Genomic DNA, 24,255 nt, shown 5'->3' with positions numbered 1-24,255 from the left:
AATGCCCTTTTTGCTTTGTCTGGTCCTTGGTTTTTTTCCCCTGCCCAGTTGAGTACAGAGGCCAGCTCCTTTGTAATGGCATAAACCATTACACGGCGGACTCGCACCTCCAGTGTGGTCCAGCAGCACCAATCAACACAAAGCGTCTCACCTATAGACACATTTTATGAGATGGAATTAGCGTGTCTCATGTCTTAAATGTGTATGCAAGTGCTTGTGTGTTTACTTCATGTAATTGATGATAGAAACATGTCATTTAGTTTTCCCTAAAGCCTGATTTTCAAGTCATACAAAGAATAAACCAAAGTATTGGCAGTACAATGTATTTCTATTCCCTTTGTTGGATATTCATTTGTTAGTTCTTGTAACTGCTAAAAGTGTTTACTAGTTTTTGCCTGTCACATATATTTGTTATACCATGTAAACTGTGAAATTCCAAGATTTTCAAACTTGCCTTGTAATAGTGGCCTCACAGAGTCTCTGGAATCTACAGAAAAAAAAAAATCACAACAAGATGACATTCAGGAGTATAAACTGGGTTTTTTTTTTAGATAGGAGTACAATGACATTGTGATGCAGCTTTTAAAGCTTTTTAAAAGCATACCATCTATAGGGAAGACATCAGACTCTGCATGCTGGCGAGATCGCAAAGCTGTGTCGGTTTGTGCCGGAGTGGCGAAAGGTGCCGGAAGCTGGGTGGGGCATTATGATGGTTGCTATCAGTGGTCTGGGGGCAGACTGTGGAGTGATGAGGGCTGTTTAGAAAAGATAATTTTTAAGTATTTAAGAATACAGACAACTTGTCAGAAAAGTTTCCTCGTGTCAGACACAGATATGTACACAGACACTAGTCAGTATTTTATTACCTGGTATTTTCACCAGGGGCCTGGGGAAACCGTTTTTTGTAGGCTGCTCATCCTCTGAGTCCGTATATGTGTACAGGGATTTGGTCTAAAGAAAAGAAATTAAAAATGGTCTTAAGTAATTGTAAATATGCTTTTGGCATATTGTTTCCTAAAGTTCGCTTGATTTCTAACAACACACACAGGAAACAGAGACGTGCAAGAAGGTACAGTATACAATGAATTTTTGAAGTGCACAAGTGTACACGGCTTTGCATTTTTAAAAGTTTACAAACCTCCACTTTTTGGACTATATTATGTGGTGATATTGCAGTATGCAAGCACCACAGATATATATAAAAGACAAGATCATAAATTCTTAACAATCAAAGATATGTTTGTGAATAAAAGGTTTTACTTGTGCTTTCTTTTAAGCCTGGTCTGGGTTTCTTCTTCGGACTGAAGGTCAGACCTATCACAGCGTTCACGTGGATATCTCTGAAGACTGCGTTCTGCTTCGTGAAATGTGCCTGGAAATACAAACACAACGTACGGCCAGACATACATTACGTGTGGACAAAAGGTGCAAACGCATAGAAAAATCAGCGGTTTCAAAAATACGCTGGTACATGTGGACGTAGCCTTATTCATTATTCAAGGCACAAACGGAAAGTCACGCACGCGTGCACGCGTACAGTCACGTGGGCATGCTGCGTGAGCATTCGAACTGAGTCTAAAGTTTTCGTGTGCGAATTGAAGCGAGTGCTCTCCAATCATCAAAAGTAACAAAGTCATTGAACACGTTTATACAGTTAACTTTACGTTTATCAATCATATATCACAGATTTAGAATTTTTGTAGTACTAAGCAACTACAGAGCGAAAGTCTGGGTCAAGTGCCTTTGTTCCAAGAACAAAGGAAACCTCAAGCGTTAAAGCTAGCTTTGTAAGGGAATATAACGAAGAAATTATGAAACGAAAATCTTTTCTTTCTTGATATACTTTGTTCGCAGTGCAATTTATTTGTTGCGGATTGCAAGAATTAGACACACGGACGTAAATAATAGTAAAAAAAAACTCGTTAATGTACAACATTAACGAGTTTTTACTGTTATTCAAATGCAAACATGGAAATAACAGTAGGTAGGAAAAAAAAAGCATTCATTCTTACCTTATACTAATCGTGGTGCAGGCCAGTGCAGTGCATGAACTGATGCCTTCTCCGGTCAATTCCGCTGAGAGTAAATCAAATGTCCCGCTCTACTGTAGAAGACAATGAATACCTGGGGGATGTACCAATGTGAGAGGGTGCTGCGGAATAGTCCAAGTGATCGCTGCTTTAATTTCCGGTCAACTATACATAAATTTGCGTGAGACACGATTTTTAAAGCTGGTGAACTAGACCAAGTCATTGATAACAAATGAACAATAAATCTACTTTCTCTGGTACTTTATACCCGATCAGTTGCAATGCAATTTAATGCTCAACTACAAATCGATGGTTTTTGATGGTGACCGGAGCCGAATGATCGTCAACTATAAATAGACGTTTTCTCGACGTTGTTGTTGTCACCTGGTCGACTATAAATAGATCAAATATCAATGACAAAAAAACAATGGTGAATCAACATCGTTACAACGTCTCTATAGTAAGACCGTCGGTTTACCACAGTATTTCAATGTTGTTACAACATTGGCATTTCAACCCCGACCATATACGACGGTTCGGATGAAAAATCAACATAGATTCAATGTCGTCTTGCTATCTGGGATATCACCCTATTAGAGCACTTCGCTCTCGCACTGCAGGCTTACTTGTTGTTCCTAGAGTATTTAAACGTAGAATGGGAGGGAGAGCCTTCAGTTCTCTTTCAAACATTCGCTTCGGTGTCTCACTATGGGGAACGCTCTCTCAGCGTTGTCCTCAGAAGCCTCTATATCATTACTCCAGCCAGCATTGGCTGGCAGTCGTGACGCTTTCGTCAGGGAGGGGCCACCCTCATCCCTATAAAAGGGTGTGACGTAGCGTCACCCGTCATTCAATTTCCTCTTCTCGCTTCTTAGAAACCTCATCTCTCCCGACTGTGAACGTGAGTGCTAGCTTAACTGTCCACGCGAGCAAGCTAACACCTTGGTCACCGGGCGCTAGCACGGTTCGCGTTTCGAGTCGCCTGCTCTTCACCACAGAGCCAGGTCGGAGAGTGTGTGTTAGCTGCCGCCACGCACCTAGCACAACAGCTAGCTGACCAAGCTAACTGTCTTTGCTACACAAGGTCACCAAGCCAAGTAGCACGAGCGCTAGCCACCACACTAGCTAGGTCATACTAGCTCACCATAGCTACCCGACCGAGAAAAGAAAAAGGAAAAAGATCAGCGTTAGCCGTCCAGCCATTCCAAGCTAGCTACACCAAGCTTCCTTAATATGGCAGACTGCAAACGGCTGCCCAGAATTTGCCACTGCGGTTGCAAAATCTCAGGTTCAGATACACATGACGCGTGTGTGATGTGCCTCGGGCTGCAACACGCCCAAGCGGCTATCTCCACACCGGGTTCATGCGAACACTGCGCTCGCTGCGCGAATCCTCCGAGGGAGCGTCGGAACATCTCGTCTCGGACGAGGATGACGACGTTTTCTTTGCCCCCTCTGGTCGGAATTCTGCGACACAAGGGGCTGATTGTGATAACCCCGGCACACAGTCCCGCGGCATGGAGCTATTTGACGTTGCAAAATGGGCAGCTGAAAAGCTGGCAATCCCATGGCCCGCGGTGACAACGGAGACCTCCACCTCACGATACGAGGGTAAAAGGCTCCCCAAAGCAAAGCGCACTACTAAGCAGGTACTGCTGCTTTTCCCCGAATGCGTGGACGAGGTCACACGCTGCTGGGCAAAGCCATTTTCGTCACCCAATCCCGTGCAGGGAGCGGCGGCGTTTGACTGCGCTGGAATGAAGGAGAAGGGCATCTACCAAATTCCCACAGTGGAGAATCTGGTGGCTTCTCATCTCCACCCAAACCAGAAACTTTCCATGTCATCTGGTCCGTCCCTGCCCTCCAAGGCCGAACGCCTGCAATCCTCCCTGGCTGACAAGGCGTATAAATCAGTTGCCACCACCGTGAGGGCATTGAACGCCTCATCGCTCCTGCTAGCCTACTCGGCGGAGCTCCAGGACCAGACTGCTGCGAACCCGGAGGCTAGCGAGCTGTGGGAAGAGCTGGGCGTTGTTACGGACCAGTGTCTCCACCTCACTAGAGCAGCAGTACAAGCGGCGGGCAGAGCTCTCAGCATCATCGTCCTACAGGAGAGGGCAAGATGGCTGAACTTGTCGGGGCTTTCGGACAGGGAAAAACGTGACATTCTGGATGAAAGCATCGACCCCGCTGGCCTTTTCGGGACCGCCGTTGCCACCATGCAAAGACGGTGCGAGGAGAAAAAGAAAGAGGGAGAGGCCCTGCAGCTGTGTCTCCCTAGGAAGACCCAGGCTGCGCCCCCGCCTCCACCCAGTCGCCGCACGTTCGCTCAGGTCACCAGCCGTCCAGCCGGCGTGCCGACGTTTAAAATCCCTCGCCGCCCAGCCCCGCAGGTCACGGCCCAGGGTCCCCTAGGATCGCAGAACCCTAAGACCCACTGGCCCAGGAAGCATGTCCCACCTGCTGCCGCTCAGGGTGCCCCACCACCAGCCAAGCAGTCGGACCGCAAGAAGAAGCGGGCTGCCTAACATCCCCCACGGGGAGATCGGAGCCGGATCAGCCCGGGCTCCAAGTTCACTCCAGGGCTCAGTTCCGGAGCCCGTTCGGAGAAGTGTGTTCTGCCTAGGGCTGGGCCATATTATACCGTTCACGGTAATACCGGTATAATGTTAGGCAACGATAGGAAAATGAAATATCGCGATAGAATATGAGTAAAACGCGCATGCGCAGTGCTTTTGTTTTCATACGCACATGGCCGATTGTTGAGTGAAACAGATGAACCAGAATTGGTTTGTAAAAATGGTGCAACTTTAGTGATGTGGAACTGGTTTGGTGTTTGTCCGTCAGATACACGACAAAGCACAGTTTTTTGCAGAACATGCAAGCGGGCCGTCGTTATTGCCGTGTTTGTCGGACTAAGATGCTCTTAAATCTGGGAGTAATCTGGGTCCTAAACTCCGTATGCTTCAGGTCAAACGAACACTGCAGCATCACTGAGAGTTAAAAACTGTCTAAATTCTTTCATCTTTAATAAAACGATCAGCATTACTGCTTTACCAGGTGTAACTATGAAGTTTAACTTCCAGGCATCCATGAAAACAGAATTTATTACATTTAACGGAGTTAGAAGTTAGCAGGAAGCTAGCGGAAGTTAGCTCGCTAGTTTCGCTAGTTACCTAAGCATGATATACCATGTTCTGACTGAGAGATTTCTGAAAAAATTCAAACGTACAGCTCTGCTATCACTTCCAACATAAACGAAGACAGGAAACTAAACAGCAGTGACGTTTGTAGGGTTACTGAAGTTGGGCTACCTGGTATATAATGATGTGCTACGTGATCGCTAGCGACACAGCTATGTTAGCATAACATAAACAGTGAAGCTGGAGGACGAACACTAACACTTTTCCACTTATAAAAGTTAACGTTAAGGTTCCTGATAGTTAGAGACAAATGCAATCGCATGGCAGGATGCTGTAAACGGACCAAACTTCAGTCAGGAGAACAACTGAGATAATCCATCCACAATATGAGGTTAGTCATTAATATACTGCAACAACATGGGAGTAGAGCAGCTGTGATAGAATACAGCATTAATGAATCAATGGTACAGAAGTGGAGGAAGCAAGAAGAATGAGTTTAATAAAGTTTGATTTATCTGACTGCTTTGTTTCGCTTAATATGCCTTATAATCCCGTGCACCTTATGGTCCGAAAAATACGTACTGCACACTGCAGTTTAATGTTGCAAAGCACCTCTTTTTAACTTCAGTGGATATTATACATGGTTATGCTCAGGATATGTCAGCCCATTTCTACTGGAAATGCCTTTTGGTTAAACTTTCAGCAAGGAATTTGCATTTGCACTGTTAAATTTTTATATAGCTTTAATGCACATAAAAACCAGCTTCTTGTTTAAGTGAAAATAAATGAAAGGTTGTCTTTTTGCGTTAGTAATGTTGTGGAGTTGTATATTTTTCTCGCATCAATTATATCGTCAGTTATATCATTATCGCAAATTTTCAAATATATATCGTGATAAATATTTTTGGCCATATCGCCCTGCCCTAGTTCTGCCTCCACCTTTCAGCGCCTGGGACTCGAGTTGGATCCCACAGAGCGCATTTCAGCAAAGAGACGACGAGACACTGTTCAGCTGAATCAAGCATGTCACAGTCTCACAAAAAAAACACTGTTTATTAAAAACACACCCGCTGCATCCAGGCATGTTGCCGAGGGCACGGGAAAAATGTGTGAAAAACACAAAGTATGTTGAAAAACATAATGCCCCCACACACCCAGACACCACCGGGGTTGATTCCCTCAGTGGTGTCCGGCCCCATGAGCGCTGGTCAAGCGCGGGCCGCCCGCGCATGCGCAGTCGGGTCTGGCCCGCGGGCCCAGTTTCCGCCACAAGAGGGAGCCAAGGCTCCGTCTACTGTGGAGTGCCTGTCTTTGGGGCCGCTGTCAGCAAGAATAGAGAGATGGCGAGCTCTCGCTGCGCCAGAATGGGTTGTGAGGACATTAGAGCGAGGCTATCGTTTGCAATTCGCAACCACCCCTCCCAGATTTCACAGAGTGATTTTCTCTCTTGCAAAAGGCGAATCAGCCAGGATCCTGCAAGAAGAAATAACTACCTTGCTATCAAAGGGAGCAGTACGAGAAATACCCCAGGAGCAGAGCCAGTGCGGCTTTTACTCGAAGTATTTTCTCGTGCCCAAGAAGGGAGGGGGACTGCGTCCGATACTGGACCTACGGGCTCTGAATCAGCATCTGAGGTCATACAAATTCAGAATGTTGACGACCTCTACTCTGCTACATGTAGTGCGCCCAGGCGATTGGTTTACATCAATAGACCTGAAGGACGCATATTTTCACATCCCTATTTATCCGCCTCACAGAAAATTCCTGCGCTTTGCGTTTCAGGGCAGAATGTACGAGTACCAGGTCCTGCCGTTTGGTCTCTCACTGAGCCCTCGGGTATTTGTGAAGTGCACAGAGGCAGCCGTAGCCCCACTGAAGAGGCGGGGCATCCGCATAGCAACGTACATAGACGATTGGCTGCTGCTATCAGAGTCAGAAATAATGGGAAGAGAGCACACCAGGTTGACAGTGGATCATCTGATGGCTCTGGGTTTCACCATAAACTACGAAAAGAGTGTCCTGCAGCCAGCTCAGGCCATCTCTTTCATAGGAATATCTCTGAACTCCGCCTCGTACAGAGCGTGTCTCTCTGTGGACAAAGTAAAAAAAAATGCTATCAGAAGATACCTCCCATTCAGAAGATGCCTGCAGATGCTGGGATTAATGGCGTCTTCACTGGTGGTCATTCCGCTAGGCAGACTGCATATGAGGGAATTTCAGCGATGGGTTGCATCACTGAGACTGAATCGAAAGCGCCATACCCACCGCCATATCAGAGTGACAGCAGACTGCGCTGCAGCACTCCACTGTTGGAGAAATCCCACATTTCTCACTCAGGGGGTGTCACTGGGGGCTGTCACAGCCAGAAAGGTGGTGACCATGGATGCGAGTCTCACGGGCTGGGGTGCCACTCACGAGGGCAGAGCAGTGAGCGGCAGCTGGGACTCACGACAGAGGGGTGCTCACATAAACTGGCTAGAATTGCTAGCAGCATTTCTAGCACTGAGACACTTCCTTCCCCTGTTGAGGAACCACCATGTTCTGATCAGAACAGACAACACCACTGTTGTGGCGTACATCAACAGGCAGGGCGGGTTACGGTCCCGCCCTTTGCACATGCTGGTCAGACAGACTGATCATGTGGAGCAGCATCAATCTGTTGTCACTGAGAGCTACTCACATTCCAGGAGCTCTGAACTTGGGAGCAGACTTATTGTCCAGGGGAAACCCGCAGTACGGGGACTGGACCCTGCACCCACATGTGGTGACCCAAATCTGGACCCGCTTTGGCCACCCACAGGTCGATCTGTTTGCCTCGAGGGAGAACGCTCAGTGTCCACTGTATTTCTCCCTGAGGGACCAGGAGGCCCCGCTAGGGGTAGACGCATTAGCTCACAACTGGCCACATGCTCTGCTTTATGCGTTCCCTCCACTGGCCTTAATTTCTCCCACTCTAGCCAGAGTGAGAGAGAGAGGGCTAACAATGATACTGATCGCCCCAAGGTGGACGAGGTCCCATTGGTTAGCGGAGGTTATGCCCCTCTTGTGGAGCGAACCTTGGCCTCTCCCTCTCCGACGAGACCTAGTCTCCCAAGCCAGGGGAGAGATTTTTCACCCCTCACCCCGAGCGCCTCGCCCTGTGGGCTTGGCCCGTGAGAGGTTGAATCTGAGTACGGCAGGACTCCCCCAGGGTGTTATAGCCACTATTCAGAGTGCTAGAGCCCCCTCCACAAGATCTTTGTATGAAAACAAGTGGAGGGTATTTGAGGAATGGTGTGGAGAGTCTCACACTCTCTCCTTTCAGTGCTCTGTGACAACAATTCTCTCCTTTCTCCAAGAACTGTTAGATAAAGGAAAGGCCTTTTTCACGATTAAAGTATTCAGCCTGCCATGTGGGCTTCGTGGATGGCCCAGCGAGCCATCACCCGCTAGTCTGCCGTTTCATGAAAGGGGCACGACGGCTCCACCCGGTGTCTAAACCTCTCGTTCCCACGTGGGATTTATCCCTGGCGCTGGGGGCAGTTTCACAGCCACCATTTGAACCACTAGACCAGGTGGAAATAAAAACCCTGTCTTTGAAGACTGCATTGCTCCTGGCTCTCGCATCTGCGAAGCGTGTCAGTGATATTCATGCGCTGTCAATACACAAAGAGTGCACCCGATTCACGCGGGATAACTCTAGAGTCACACTCAGGCCAAATCCGGCCTTTGTGCCCAAAAATCCTTATCTCCAATGCGCCCCATTGGAGCTGGAAGCTTTTTGCCCTCCTCCTTTCTCCTCCCCTGAACAGGAGCGCCTACATGCTCTCTGTCCAGTTAGGGCTTTATGTACCTATATAGAGAGAACGAAGGCTTTCAGGAGGTCGGATCAGCTGTTTGTTTCCTGGGCTAAACCACATCTTGGCAAGCCCGTTAGCAAACAACGCATTTCCCACTGGATTGTTGAGGCGATCCAATTGGCTTATTCTAGCACGGGTCTGTCCCCCCCGGGGGGACTTCGTGCTCATTCTACTAGAGGGATGGCAACCTCTTGGGCTCTTTTTAGGGGTGTCTCTATAGAAGAGAGATGTGCAGCGGCGAGCTGGGCTTCACCTTTGACCTTTGCAAGGTTTTACAGGTTGGATGTCACTGCACCATCTCTAGCCCACACTGTGTTGAGTGTGGGTCCCCACGAGACCTCCTAAGTTGGCAGTCAGTCGTTCAGATGGGCTTATCTGGCAATACGGGAGTCTGCATATCCCCATAGTGAGACACCGAAGCGAATGTTTGAAAGAGAACTTGAGGTTACTCTATTCCGTAACCCCCGTTCTCTGATAACATGAGTGAGGTGTCTCACCAGATCACCCTCCTTGCACGAAGCGAGGAAGAGGTGAGCTTATCTTGAATGACGGGTGACGCTACGTCACACCCTTTTATAGGGATGAGGGTGGCCCCTCCCTGACGAAAGCGTCACGACTGCCAGCCAATGCTGGCTGGAGTAATGATATAGAGGCTTCTGAGGACAACGCTGAGAGAGCGTTCCCCATAGTGAGACGCCTCACTCATGTTATCAGAGAACGGGGGTTACGGAATAGAGTAACCTCAAGTTTTCAGGCCCACAGACAATTGAAATGAATACAAATGAAATGAATTGAACAATGCACCTGACCTCCACGGCACCTCCTGCTGGTGGATTTTAAGTCACTCCTTAAAACCTCTTTTTATTAGCCACAGTGTGAGAGTTTATTTATATATGTTTTTATTTTATCGTAATTAAACTTCAATATCTTTTTCGATATATTATTTATTATTATTATTTATTTTTGTGTTTTGAATCTGTTCTCAGTGTGAATCACTTTGATCAGCGCTTGCTGTGTTAGTGTGCTTTATAAATAAGTTTGGCTTAGAGGACAGAAACAGTAGATGGGATAGTACAGACCTACAGTCAGCAGTCTGTGGAGGTGGTGAAGAAAACTTTAACAAAGATCAGCAGAAATGATCAACCATCAACACAGCAGCACAAGGAAACAGCTGGAGAACCACACATGTTGTCTGGATATCACTCAGGATCAGTCTATGTGGTCTTTAATGCTGATGTTGCAGATATCAGCATAACTTCAGTCAAAATGTGTTTGTATGTTACTGATTATTTTATTATTATTTTGTTGTTTTCATCACTTTAAGACGCTGTAGACCTACACACTTATTTTTTTTTAATCTCAGTGAGCACATGAAGTTTACAGGTAATGAAATGTGCTATATAAATAAAATTGACTTGATGTATTCAAGTCTGCGTGGAAGGAAAGTTTAACACTTTGTTCTTTACATGTTCATGTTCTACAGATGTGAAGTCTCCTCTACCCATCACACATTACAGAGAGAGGCTACAGTCAAACCTTCAGGTCAGCTTTAAGTACAAACAAGAAGGCTGGACACCAAAGAAAGATGAGAAGAACCTGGACGACATCTACACTAAACTCTACATCACTGCTGGAGGAGAAACACACACCACTAGCCAGTTCAGGCAGATTGAAATGGCCTCTGGAAAGCCTGCAGGAACTGAAATCAACAACATCTTCACACACCCTTCTGGCATTAAAAAGAGTATAAGAACTGTGCTGACTGCTGGGGAGGCAGGAAGCGGTAAAACTTTCCTTGTGCACAAGTTTTTGTTGGATTGGGCAGAAAAAAGAACCAATCAGGATGTGGGTTTGATTTTCCCTTTAACTTTTAGAAGGCTAAATTCATTACAAGAGAAAAAGGTAAGCTTTGCCAAACTCATTCATTCATGTATACCTGCAACTAGGGACATGAATGAAGGGGATCTTAATACCATCTTCACAACATGGCAGACACAAGGAACTCTAGCCCTTAAGAAGAGTGAATATAAAATTCTGTTTGTGTTGGATGGGCTAGATGAGAGTCGCCTTCAGCTGGACTTCACTGATGATGATGATGCAACTATTGATGTCACAGAGTCCACCTCAGTGGATGTGCTGCTGACAAACCTCATCAAGGGGAAACTGCTTCCCTCTGCTTGTATCTGGATAACCACACGACCTGCAGCAGCCAGTCAGATCCCTCCTGATTTTGTAGATATGGTGACAGAGGTCAGAGGGTTCACTGACCCACAGAAGGAGGAGTACTTCAGGAGGAGATTCAGAGATGAGGAGCAGGCCAGCAGGATCATCTCCCACATTAAGACATCACGAAGCCTCCACTTCATGTGCCACATCCCAGTCTTCTGCTGGATCACTGCTACAGTTGTGCAGGAGGCAGGAGGAGAACTTCCTGAGACCCTGACTGAGGTTTACATAGAACTCCTCAATGTTCAGATCAAACATTTGAAACCAAGATATGGTTTTGAAAAAAGCATCCAGTGCATTAAGATGATTACAAAATTGGCCTTTAAGCAGCTGGAGAAGGACAGCCTGATGTTCAGTGAAGAAGAACTAACAGAGGACAAAATTACTTTGACTGGAGTCTCTGTGTATCCAGAGATGTTCTCATGGCTCTTCAAAGAGGAACATCAGCTGAAGAAGGGCAGGAGCAAAGTATTCAGCTTTGTCCATCAGAGTGTAGTGGAGTTTCTGGCTGCTCTGTTTGTGGCCTTAGAATCTGATATTAAAAACATGGAGGCTAAATCACAGGACTGTTTGATGAGAACTGTAAATAATTTCAGCCAAACACGTCTACCAGAGATCTACAGCAACACTGTTGACAAAGCCATACAGAGTCTGGATGGACATCTGGACTTGTTCCTCCGCTTCATCCTGGGCCTTTCACTGCACGCCAACAAACCTCCTTTACAAGACCTGCTCACACAGACAGGAAGTAGCTCACAGACCATTAAGCTGACAGTAGACTATGTGAGGAAGAAGGTCAGAGAAAATCCATCTCCTGAGAGAAGAATCAGCTTGTTCCTGTGTCTGAATGAGCTGAAGGATGGTTCTCCAGTGGAGGAGATCCAGCAATTCCTGAAATCAGGAACAGTCTTAGGTGATCTGTCTCCTGCTCAGTGGTCAGCGCTGGTCTTCATTATACTGTCATCACAAAAAGATCTGACTGTGTTTGATCTGAAACACTACTCTGCTTCAGAAAAGGCTCTTCTGGGGCTGCTGCCAGTGGTTGAAGCCTCCAACAAAGCTCTGTAAGTGGAATTATTATGTTGTTGTCTCTTTCAGCAAAACATTAATTTTACAGTTTGTCTTTGGAAAGAAAATTGTCTGGACTTCTTTAAGTTTCTTGAAGACGTTTCAGCTGTGAAGCTTCTTCAGTTCTAAAATCAAATGGTGGAGAGTCCCAGATTTAAGCTCTATGGGAGTGTCCCTCCCCCAAGAGGGACAATGGACCCCCTATGGATCCTCTACCTAATCACATGAGTCAAGGTGTGAATCTATGTCCACTGTGAACAACCATCTTTGAACAGAGGCAGGGCTTACAACACCAACTGTCTGCCATCTATAATCCAATTTTGAGATCCTTCCCAGACGCCTTAATGCCCACTCGCATCCTGGGTCATTTGACCTCAGGAAATCACATGATGGGGTGGGGCTAGGTTCACAATGAGTTCACCCGAAACCATGGCTGATTGTGACCTACACCCATTTTCAGACCTTGACTCATGTGATTTGACCTTAGAACTGAAGAAGCTTCTCAGATAAAACGTCTTCAAGAAACTAAAAGAAGTCCAGACACTTTTCTTTCCAAGCTCCTTAGACTACGATGACCTGGATGACTGAGAACCTTCACAGACATACAGTTTGTCTTTTTTTTTGTTTTGTTTTTTTATCCCAGGCTGAATGGCTGTAACCTCTCAGAGAGGAGCTGTGAAGCTCTGTGTTCACTTCTCGGTTCCAAATCCTGCAGTGTGACAGAGCTGGACCTGAGTAACAACAAGCTGCATGATTCAGGAGTGAAGCTGATTTCTTCTGTACTGAATAATCCACAGTGTAAACTGCAAACTGTCAGGTCAGGACTCAGTCAGAGGTGTTACTGCGATGGAATGGCTTTTTATTAGTTAGTTTTAATCTCAGTCTGGGGACATTATGCAGTGAAAAAGCATTTTCTTCATTTAACTTGATTCAGTTATGTGTGTACATATATATATATATATATATATATGTATATATATATATATGTAAGAGTTATATTACAGGACCCCCACAATAGGTAAAAATAATAGAAACGAATGGTTTCTATGGTTAATTTTATTATAAATAGTGTTATTATTTTTTTATATATTTTAGCCTTTATTTGTCAGTTGCAGTTGCCCACAACCGAGATGACAGACCTTGCCGACCGTACATACAATACACAAACATCACATTTGGGAGACAGGTCAGGCTAGGTAGCAAGGGGGAAAAAACATCGAAATGTGTAACACAAAAGGATAATCCAGGCCACAGAAACCCACGACATAACAAAATTTCTGCGATAAAAATTTACAGATAAATCTGCGATGTAGTCCACATAAAGTGAACCGTGATGTGGCACACTGTAGTTTCACCTACGGGATTACTGTAGTTAAATGTTAGTTTTTACATAGTTTAAAAGTGGTCTACTTTTGAGAACTACTAAAAAAAATTGTAAGTATGTACTTGTACAAGGCATCATGAATCTATTTTAGTCAGTTTGTCTGAGTCTGCTATTTATCAGCACAATCACCGTTACCAGCTGATCAAAGTCACTCATGACCTCATCACTAAGGTAGTTACCAGTGTTGTGCAGGTTGAAAGCTCGAGTCTGTGAGCCTGAGCTCAGGGTTAAAGAATCCTTATGGAGTGCCACATCTCCAAATCACAGTGCTTTCAAATTTGAATACAGTTTGACATTTTTCATTTACATATAGTGGCTTGCAAAAGTATTTGGGCCCCTTGAACTTTTCCACATTTTGTCACATTACAGCCACAAACATGAATCAATTTTGTTGGAATTCCACGTGAAAGACCAATACAAAGTAGTGTGCACGTGAGAAGCGGAACAAAAATCCTACATGATTCCAAACATTTTTTTACAAATAAATAACTGAAAAGTGGGGTGTGCATAATTTTTCAGCCCCCTGAGTCAATACTTTGTAGAACCACCTTTTGCTGCAATTACAGCTGCCAGTCTTTTAGGGTATGTCTCTACCAGCTTTGCACATCTAGAGACTGAAATCCTTGCCCATTCTTTTTTGCAAAACAGCTCCAGCTCAGTCAGATTAGATGGACAGTGTTTGTGAAGAGCAGTTTTCAGATCTTGCCACAGATTCTCGATTGGATTTAGATCTGGACTTTGACTGGGCCATTCTAACACATGGATATGTTTTGTTTTAAACCATTCCATTGTTGCCCTGGCTTTATGTTTAGGGTCGTTGTCCTGCTGAAAGGTGAACCTCCGCCCCAGTCTCAAGTCTCTTGCAGATTCCAAGATGTTTTTTTTCCAAGATTGCCCTGTATTTGGCTCCATCCACCTTCCCATCAACTCTTCCAGCTTCCCTGTCCCTGCTGAAGAGAAGCATCCCCAGAGCATGATGCTGCTACCACCATATTTGACAGTGGGGATGGTGTGTTCAGAGTGATGTGCAGTGTTAGTTTTCCGCCACACATAGCGTTTTGCATTTTGGCCAGAAAGTTCAATTTTGGTCTCATCTGATCAGAGCACCTTCTTCCACATGTTTGCTGTGTCCCCCACATGGCTTGTGGCAAACTGCAAACGGGACTTCTTATGGTTTTCTGTTAACAATGGCTTTCTTCTTGCCACTCTTCCATAAAGGCCAACTTTGTGCAGCGCACGTCCTATGCACAGATTCCCCCACCTGAGCTGTAGATCTGTGCAGCTCGTCCAGAGTCACCATGGGCCTCTTGGCTGCATTTCTGATCAGCGCTCTCCTTGTTCGGCCTGTGAGTTTAGGTGGACGGCCTTGTCTTGGTAGGTTTACAGTTATGCCATACTCCTTCCATTTCTGAATGATCGCTTGAACAGTGCTCCGTGGGATGTTCAAGGCTTGGGAAATCTTTTTGTAGCCTAAGCCTGCTCTAAATTTCTCAATAACTTCTTCCCTGACCTGCCTGGTGTGTTCTTTGGACTTCATGGTGTTGTTGCTCCCAATATTCTCATAAACAACCTCTGAGGCCGTCACAGAGCAACTGTATTTGTACTGACATTAGATTACACACAGGAGACCACGTCCTATTGTGGCCAAATTTGGCCACTTCAAACAAAAGGAACAGGTGAAAAGCCGCGGGAGGGAATTAAAAGGAACGGACTTCAGCGTGAACGACCAGTTCCCCAAAGAGATCCTGGAACGACGCAGGGTCCTCTTCCCAATCCGACGCAGCTTCATCCAGAAGGGCTCCCGCGCTGTCATCGCTGTTGACCGGCTGTACGTGGACGGACAGCTCCACTGCGACCCGACACATCTCCGTGGCTGTATTAACTTCACACCAGATAAGAATCCGCTACACCCTTTCCCTATCCACTCACACTAACTTGCATTAACTTAACATTAACATCTGTTTAACTTACCAGTATCAAATCGCATCTTAAGTGTGATTTCATAGCAGAATTAACACCGTCACTCTCCGTCAACGGTATGATTGGAATGTTTCCGGTTTTTTTTTTGGTTTTTTTGTTGTTGTTTTTCTCTCCTTCTCGTTTTTTTTTCTCTCTTTTTCCCCCTCCTGTTTTTATGCTGCTCACCCTTGTCCTTGGTTTCTTTCTTTATTTCTTTCACTGCTTCGATCACCTGCTTCCAGACTCATCCACAAACAACATCCTTTATTTCGACACATACGCACAGCACGATCACGCACAATCATGCGCTCAACGGCAGCACATTTACATCAGACAGACAGCGCACACAGTATAGGATACATACACTTAAGTCAAGCGTACTACTCATATTAGTAAATATGCACACACATAGTCAGACTCAGGGAGCATCTCGCCACACATTTTTTCTCTCTCTCCTTCTCTTTATTTATGAACAGGTGATGTATTCTCTCCACCTAAGCCACACACACAGCATACACCCCTAGTTATACAAACATATCTATGGGTGAACTAAGATTCGTTACATGGAATGTAAATGGAGCTGGCTCCAGAGAAAAGACGTTAAAAATATTTAACCAACTCAAAAAACTACAGGCAGATGTTGTCCTTTTACAAGAGACCCACAGACCTCTTAAAGGTTCGAATGAACTTAAAACACCTGAGTTTCCTAATGTGTTCTCAGCTTGTTATAATTCTAGACAAAGGGGAGTAGCAATTTTAATACATAAAAATATTAATTTCACAGTACTTGATACAGTTATAGATCCAGAGGGCAGATTCTTAATCATTAAACTATCTATATGTGATAAAAAGCTATGTATTGTAAGTGTATATGGTCCAAATGTTGATGATCCCTCATTCTTTCATGGTTTTTTCAGTGCACTCTCTGAACACTTAGATGGCACACTTGTTCTTGGAGGCGACCTCAACCTTGGACTAAATGAAGAAATGGATAGGCTCAATACAGCAGGAACTCCGCGTAACTGGCAGTCCACAAATATAATCAAACAGTACACAGCAAATCCAGCATGTCCAAATTAACACTATCAGATTTGATTTCAACACTATTAAAGTGTCTATATGGGTCCACACCAGAGAGTGTTATTTTAACTCTTTTTGGAGAGTTGGTCAGTTAACTCTGATTCAGTGTTAAACACCAAATCTATCTGGAGTTGATAATTTAACACTTACTAATGCTAACTAGGTGTTAAGAGTTTATATATTAACTCTCAAAGAGTATTTTAGTTTAACTACATAAGAGTTATCTTCTAATTAATTCTAAAAAGTGAAAATTCTACTTCTACCTTTGGAAATAAACATTAAAAAGATGCAATGATTTTTGAAAAACATTTATTCTGAACTGTGCACCACAATTTCAAAACATTTTCTGAAAGATGTAATAATGTAGATGTTCTCACTTTCATTAGAATTTTGTTTATCAAAAAGTCTGACATAGGTGAGCTGGTAAATGCAAATAAATAACAGCATTCTCATCACTTATTTCTTCAATACAATATGCATGTCCTTCATTCGTCACTTTGTGGAACTTCAACGCACTTCTGCTCTCCCCCATATTCCACCTTCATATTCACGGCATATTCTGTGTGGAGATTGATTAAAAATTAGTTGACACTAATTAATTGCACAAATAATCCGGTAATCAATTGCAGCACAGTAGAAAAAGGAATCATTTTTGAGCCATTACTTGTGTAAAGTATTTTCCCAAAAGACAAGGACACAGACAACAGGTAATACCGAACCAAATTTAAAACCTCAACCTTTTTCATTTTTACCTAAACCGTGTGCACAAAACTCTGGAGGGATCTAAATGCTAACACAGAACCCAGTCAGGACATATATAGAAAAAAACGAGCAAACAGCAGCTACTGCTGTTTGCTCGTTTTGTTTTGTTTTTATAGGAGATCGTTTTCAGGCTTCAAGTAGCACCATTATACCAACATTTCACATTCTAGACATTGTTTTAGGTGTATTTAAGTTGACCAAAAATTTGACTGAAAATTCACAAGCAAGCTTTTTTCAAGGCTGTAGTATTTGCCCGCAAACAATACCTTTCAGCTAGCTAAAACAGAATATCATGCTATCACCGAGCAACATGGCTAATGCCTTTCACACAGCTTTGTCTCAACTCCAAAGAGCCACAGAAGTAAAAGCTAATAATAATAAGTGAAACAATCTTTGAAAAAATGACTTACCAAGCATGGAAAACAACTCAGAAATATGTAGAGCAAAATGTTCTTAAACGGCTTCACTTCAGCTTGGATCAGAATCTGTGGTGCTGGGAGCGGAGTCTGTGAATTTACTCTATTAGTGTCATAGCCCCTCTCGGAGTTCGGAGTTAAGAGCTCAAGAGTTAATGTTTCCATTGTTAACACCTCCAGATTTGACATAGAAACACTCATTTTTAACACTCGGTTTTAACTACTATAATTTTACACCTCAGAGTTACATTAAAGGAATGTGACTCTACTAAGAGTAAAATTAACTCTACTTTTGCAAGAAGACTACTAACACCAATACATTTAACACTTTTGAATTTGCTGTGTATATGAGCGACTTTGGTCTTTGCGATGCATGGCGCTCCCTTCACCCCACCAGTAAAGAATATACTTTTTTCTCACATGTTCATCACTCCTACTCTCGTCTGGATTATTTTTTGGTCAGCAGCTCACTGCTGAGTGACATTTCAGACACTGAGATTCACCCTATAGCTGTCAGCGATCATGCTCCTGTATCTTTAACACTAATGCACAAGAATAATACTACGCCAAGTAAAAACTAGAGATTTAATACATCACTGCTTAAAGATGAAGACTTTACTAAATACTTTAAAAAAGAATGGACTTTATATTTAGACTATAATGACACTCCCGGAACATCAGCTTCTGTTCTATGGGAAGCAGGGAAAGCTGTGATGAGAGGTAAAATAATTTCTTTCTCATCACATAAAAAGAAAGAAGAAAACAAAAATATTCAGGAATTAGAAAAACCATCAAATCCCTAGAAGAAGCCTACGCGTCCCACCAAGATCAGGAAACATTGAACAAAATGCGCAAAACAAAACTAGAATTAAATGAGATAATTGATAAAAAAACAAAATTCTTAGTACAAAGACTACGCTTACAAAATTATGAACATAGTAATAAATCCGGTCAATTTCTAGCAAACCAGCTAAAAATAAATAAAGAAAAAAACAACTATATGTGCTGTTCAAGATTCATCTGGGAACACAATATATGACCGAAACAAATAAACAACATTTTCAGGGATTTCTATAAACGTTGTATTCACCACAAATAAACCCATCTAAAAAGGAAATTGATCAGTTTTTAGACAACATAACTCTCCCAAAATTATTAGACACTCAAGCAATGGCACTAGATTCGCCACTGACACCAGGTGAACTCCAGGAAGCCCTGATAAGTATGCCCAATAATAAGGCTCCAGGCCCAGATGGCTTTCCTGCAGAATTCTACAAAGAATTCTGGACGATTCTAGCACCAGTTTTTTACAGAACGTTGTTGGAAATCAAAGAAAATGGCAGACTTCCATCAAATATGAATTCTGCAAACATAAATCTCCTGCTAAAACCAGGCAAAGACCCTGTATATCCCTCAAGCTATCGTCCAATATCCCTTATAAATGTAGACCTCAAAATAATCTGCAAAGCTCTCTCAAAGAGACTAGAGAAAATAACCCCCCTCTTAATTCATCCTGACCAAACTGGATTCATAAAAGGTAGGCACTCATCAACAAATACACGTAGATTACTTAATTTGATAGACTACTCATACAGTAAAAACCTTGAAACTACAATATTATCTTTAGATGCAGAAAAAGCATTTGACAGAGTTAACTGGAAATTTATATTTGCAACTTTACACAAATTTGGTTTTGGATCTTCTTTCATCAACTGGTTAAAAATATTATATAATTCCCCAACAGCTTGTGTCAGAACAAATGACCAGACATCCTCCAGCTTCTGTCTCCTGAGGGGCACCAGGCAGGGATGCCCACTCTCCCTTCACTGTTTGCAATTTTATCGAACCACTAGCAGCAGCAATTAGACAGAATTCAGTAATTAAGGGCATAAAATGCAAGAACGTGGAACATAAAATCAGCCTTTATGCGGATGATGTGTTACTCTTTCTCCAAAATTCACAAACCAATATCTCTGGGGTGATTGAACTGATAAACTCTTTTGCAAGAATATCAGATTACTCAATTAACTGGTCAAAATCCACAGTCCTTCCGATTAATTGCTCCTTCCATAATTCCTCTTCTACTCCACTGCAATCGGAAATATAAAATATTTAGGTATTAATGTTTCTCCCAAGCTTGCAGATCTAACTAAATTAAACCATATCCCACTTTTAAAGAAAGTAGAAGGTGATCTGACTAGGTGGAAATGTCTACCCATATCACTCATGGGAAGGGTTGCCGCTATAAAAATGATGGTATTACCAAAAATAAATAATTTATTCTCAATGATCCCAACTAAACCCGCCGCAAGATTGGTTCAGATCTCTAGATTCATATATGTCCAAATTCCTTTGGAAAAATAAGCCCCCACGTATAAGCTTAAAAACACTACAAAAGACCAAGGATAAAGGAGGATTAGAAGTACCTAACTTTCAGCACTACTTCTTAGCCAACAGGCTTCAGTTTATCTCAGGATGGCAAAAACATACCCTCTTAGATGAACCTTGGCTAGATGTAGAACAAGCACTTTGCAATAATCTAGAGATTTCAGATCTACCATTTATCAGCTCAAACATCCAACGACATGAATGCTTCAAAAGCATCAACATCAGCTCCTCTCTGACAGCATGGTGGGAGTTTCTGAAGCTGACTGAGTCTTCATTAATCCCATGCAAAGCGTACACCTATCTGGAACAACCCCTGACATATTACAAAACAATAATATGATAAACTTTTCAGATTGGAGTAGTAAAGGAATCAAATATTTAGAACATATACTAGAAGGAACAGAATTTATTTCATTTGACAGACTAGTTATACAATATGGGATCAACAAGAAAAGATTTTTAGAATATCAGCAAATTAAATCCATAGTAAAAAGAGATTTAAACCGGGTCAAGTTGAACTACAAACACCACCAAGTGTGGTTCAATTTCTTACTCTTAAAACCCCAAATTACTATCCAAAATATACAGAATGCTTTCTAAAACAGATGAATCAATATCACTTCCTATTGCAAAATGGGAAGCGGATTTATCAGTTAACTTTGACCAAAACTTCTGGTCTCAGATTTGCTTAAAAACTTTTCATCTAATTAGAAATCCCAGTCTTCAATTAATTCAATACAAAATACTACATAGAGTACACTATACAGGTCATCGGATGTTCAAGATGGGCTTTACGTCTACCAACAACTGCTCACACTGCCAAACCAATTCACCGGACAATTATATCCACGCACTTTGGTTCTGTCCACCAGTTCAGAAGTTTTGGCGCGAGATATGTGAAGACTTATCAAAGTGTCTGAAATGTAACATTCCAACTTCCCCTTTAGTACGTTTGTTGGGCAGCTTAGATAATGTCACTCCGGAAAAGAATATAGCCCATATGGTTTTCACTGCCCTATGCATAGCCAAGAAAACAGTCCTCATGAACTGGAAAAATAAAAATAATCTTAATTCTAACCAATATAGAAATTATCTATTAGATCACATTAGTCTTGATACAGCGTCTGCCACCACATCAGATCAATTGCTCTGGGCTCCTTTGATCAGCTCCATCACCTAGTGGGGGTGGGGGGTCTTAGTTTGGTCCCACCTTCACTGTTGTGATTGGTGTGGGGGTAGGGACAGGCTTAGGGCATCGGGGGGTTCCCCGGGAGCATCTTCCTTGGGGGGCTCAACCCGGGGTAGCGGTCATGGCCAATTAGGGGCTCTGTTGGCTCTTAGGTGACGGTTTCCTCGTGGCTGCGTGCAGCAGGGCTAGGGGAGGGTCTGTGCTGACGGACGTGGGTTACTGACCTGGTAGCCTGGCTGCCCCTGGGTGGGTCGGGATGGGCGTGAGGTTCTGGGGCACTCCGTCTCTGGGCTGGGGCCCTGGCCAAGCCTCAGGGGCTTGGGTCCTGGTTGGTGTGTTGCCGGGGTTGTGGGCGGGTGGGTGTATGGGGGCCCAGTCCTGGCGCAGGGTGCCGCCTGTGCATCGAACCACCTGGGGGGCTCTTCGACTGGTGGGGGAGGTTGTCACATCCTGCAGGAGCCTTCCTCTCTTCAGGAACTCTCTCTGCAGGAGGGGGAGATACAGGAGAGGTGGAGGAAGATCTCAGCCTGGGCGTCTATTGTCTTGTGTAGTCTGGAAGATGAGTGGATGATGGGGTGGGTGCAGTTTTCTCTGTGGTGGGGTCAGGTGGACTGTCCCGGGCTCTGTGGGGCCGGGCGGCGCTGCTGCACTGGGCCCCGGTCTGGATGGGACTGGGCCCCCCCTTTCCCTGGCGGGTTGCAGAGTATGGGGGTGCCTACTGGGGTCAGCAGGGGAGCTGACCCCAGGGAGGGGTCACTTGCCCCTCCCTTCCTTCCCTCCCCATCTCCAGCTGCCTCCCTCTTCCCGCTCCACCACAATCACCCACACATGCAGGGCCTTGGGGTAGGGGTGTGTCACCAGGGTGCAGAGGAGACATCCCCCCCCCTCTGTCCCCTTCTGGCTGCCTCTGCCTCAATTTTATCCCACAACTTAGACATTCACATTACTCACACTCTCATTACACATACATATAGGATCTTGGGGGTGGGCACGCTACACGGATTCCAATCACCACCAGGGTGTACACCTTACCCCTGGCGTCGCTGCCCACCTCTCAATTTTAAAATACGTAGACATTGAGGGCTAGCAGGAGGGGCTATACGCTTACCTGCTTCCCTGGCAGGTAGCTCCATGCCCTCCTGGGTTTTAAATGCACCTTAGAACACACATACATCAACACTACATATGAGCGGGTGGAGGGAGGTTTGGAGTCTTCCTACACCCCCGTTCTCTGCGGCCTGCTGGAGCGGGGGGACTAGGAGGAGGAGTTGGCCGTCCGACTGGGGTCTGGAATGTGGGGCCTCCCTGCTGCTGCGGAGTCGGGCGGTCTGCTTCTCCCCACCGCAGGGAAAAAGGTAACACCACCTGGGTCTGGGCGCAGTTTCCCCTCCAGGGGCAAGGGTACCTAGACCCGGGGCCTAGAGTACGCTTGGGGAGTGTGATTGTGTGTACAGTGTCTCTCTATGTCTGTCTCCACGTTGGGTGAGTGTTGAGAGCATGAGGGTGGGAATGGATGTTTGTATCTGTGTGTGCCTGTATGTCTGTGTCTATATGTCAGGTTGGGTATCAGACCCCACCTCTCTGATGACATCTCAGCCCCTCCAAGGTTTGGAGGCCCATCTCCCCCCACCACTTCCCCTGCCGGTGGCAGACGCCCTCAGACATCGGTGCGTTGGTGGTTCTTTGTGTCCGGGGGTGGCGCCGGGTACCCACCGGCTCACTCCTTGGCGGCTGCTTATCGGGCATGGAGCCTGGGGCTCGCCGGGCCCGCCGGGGATGGGGTGCCTCGGCCCTCGGCCCGGGCTCGGTCACTCAGGCACAGCTGGCTGCCGGCGGAGCTCACGGGCACGTCACTGCAACCCCCTGGCTTCTGCTCGCGGCTGCTGAGTGACCCCTCATCTGGGACTCTCCTCAGCTCTTTCTGGGATAGTGGCGCGGCTGCCCCTCTGTTGGTCTTCCTTGGTCTCTTGTGTTCTGGGGGCCTCTGGATGTCTGGAGTTTTGATCTCCTCCATACCTGCTTCATGCCCTGGAGGTCGGGGCAGTGGCCCCCACACCCTCTAGCGGATCATTACATGAAGGAACCTTTTTAAAAACAAAGCGTTCATGCTCACAGGTGTACACACGGGTGATCACACACACAAACTACACCCTTTTGGGCTCCTACCTCAAAGCACACTGTGCGCTGTCGATCTCACGTGCTGCACCATAATGTTTAATATTTAGTATTTACTGTCATATTCCCATAGATCATTGTGATCTTGTTTATTACTCTCGTCTTCATCTGCTTGCTTTCTTTTTTCTTTCTCAACAGGTGATCCAGGTGATCGATATGTATTTTTTTGTCTGCTTATTCTGTTGGATTTTGTTTTTTGCCCTTTTTCCCCGTCCCTCTTCTCAGGTTTTTTTTTTTCTTTCCCTCTTTCTTTCTCCCCTTTCTTTCCACCAGTCAAGTCTGTCCCGTATTCAGCAAGTGAAAATAAAATAAACAATAAAAGGTGAATCAGATGGACTATTACGGCAAGGCTGGGATGGTCCATTTGGTAAAGTAAATCCGTTGGGCATCTTTCTTCGCCTTTAGACAATAATTCTGATGGCAAAAGAACCAAACGGGACAGGTTAAAAAAAAAAAAAAAAAAAAAAAAAAAAAAAAGATTACACACAGCTTCACTATATTTAGTCATTAGCACTCTTCAGGCAATGTCTATGGGCAACTGACTGCACTCAGACCAAAGGGGGCTGAATAATTACGCACACCCCACTTTGCAGTTA

At 44.7% G+C, this 24,255-nt stretch overlaps 1 protein-coding gene across 2 annotated transcripts in view; it reads left to right on the top strand.

Moving 5' to 3' along the window:
* Positions 1-24,255, top strand: part of LOC116312949 — a 52,234-nt gene that overhangs the window by 9,537 nt on the left and 18,442 nt on the right. For both annotated transcript variants that reach the window (XM_039608029.1, XM_039608030.1), the window contains 2 exons: positions 10,496-12,302; positions 12,950-13,123. In XM_039608029.1, the coding sequence (XP_039463963.1) occupies positions 10,496-12,302; positions 12,950-13,123 (1,981 nt within the window). The remainder of the gene's footprint in view (positions 1-10,495; positions 12,303-12,949; positions 13,124-24,255) is intronic.

This window comes from Oreochromis aureus, linkage group 3, assembly GCF_013358895.1.
Source record: "Oreochromis aureus strain Israel breed Guangdong linkage group 3, ZZ_aureus, whole genome shotgun sequence".
In the NCBI taxonomy this organism is placed as follows: domain Eukaryota; kingdom Metazoa; phylum Chordata; class Actinopteri; order Cichliformes; family Cichlidae; genus Oreochromis; species Oreochromis aureus.
This window is presented reverse-complemented; position numbering and strand designations above follow the sequence as displayed.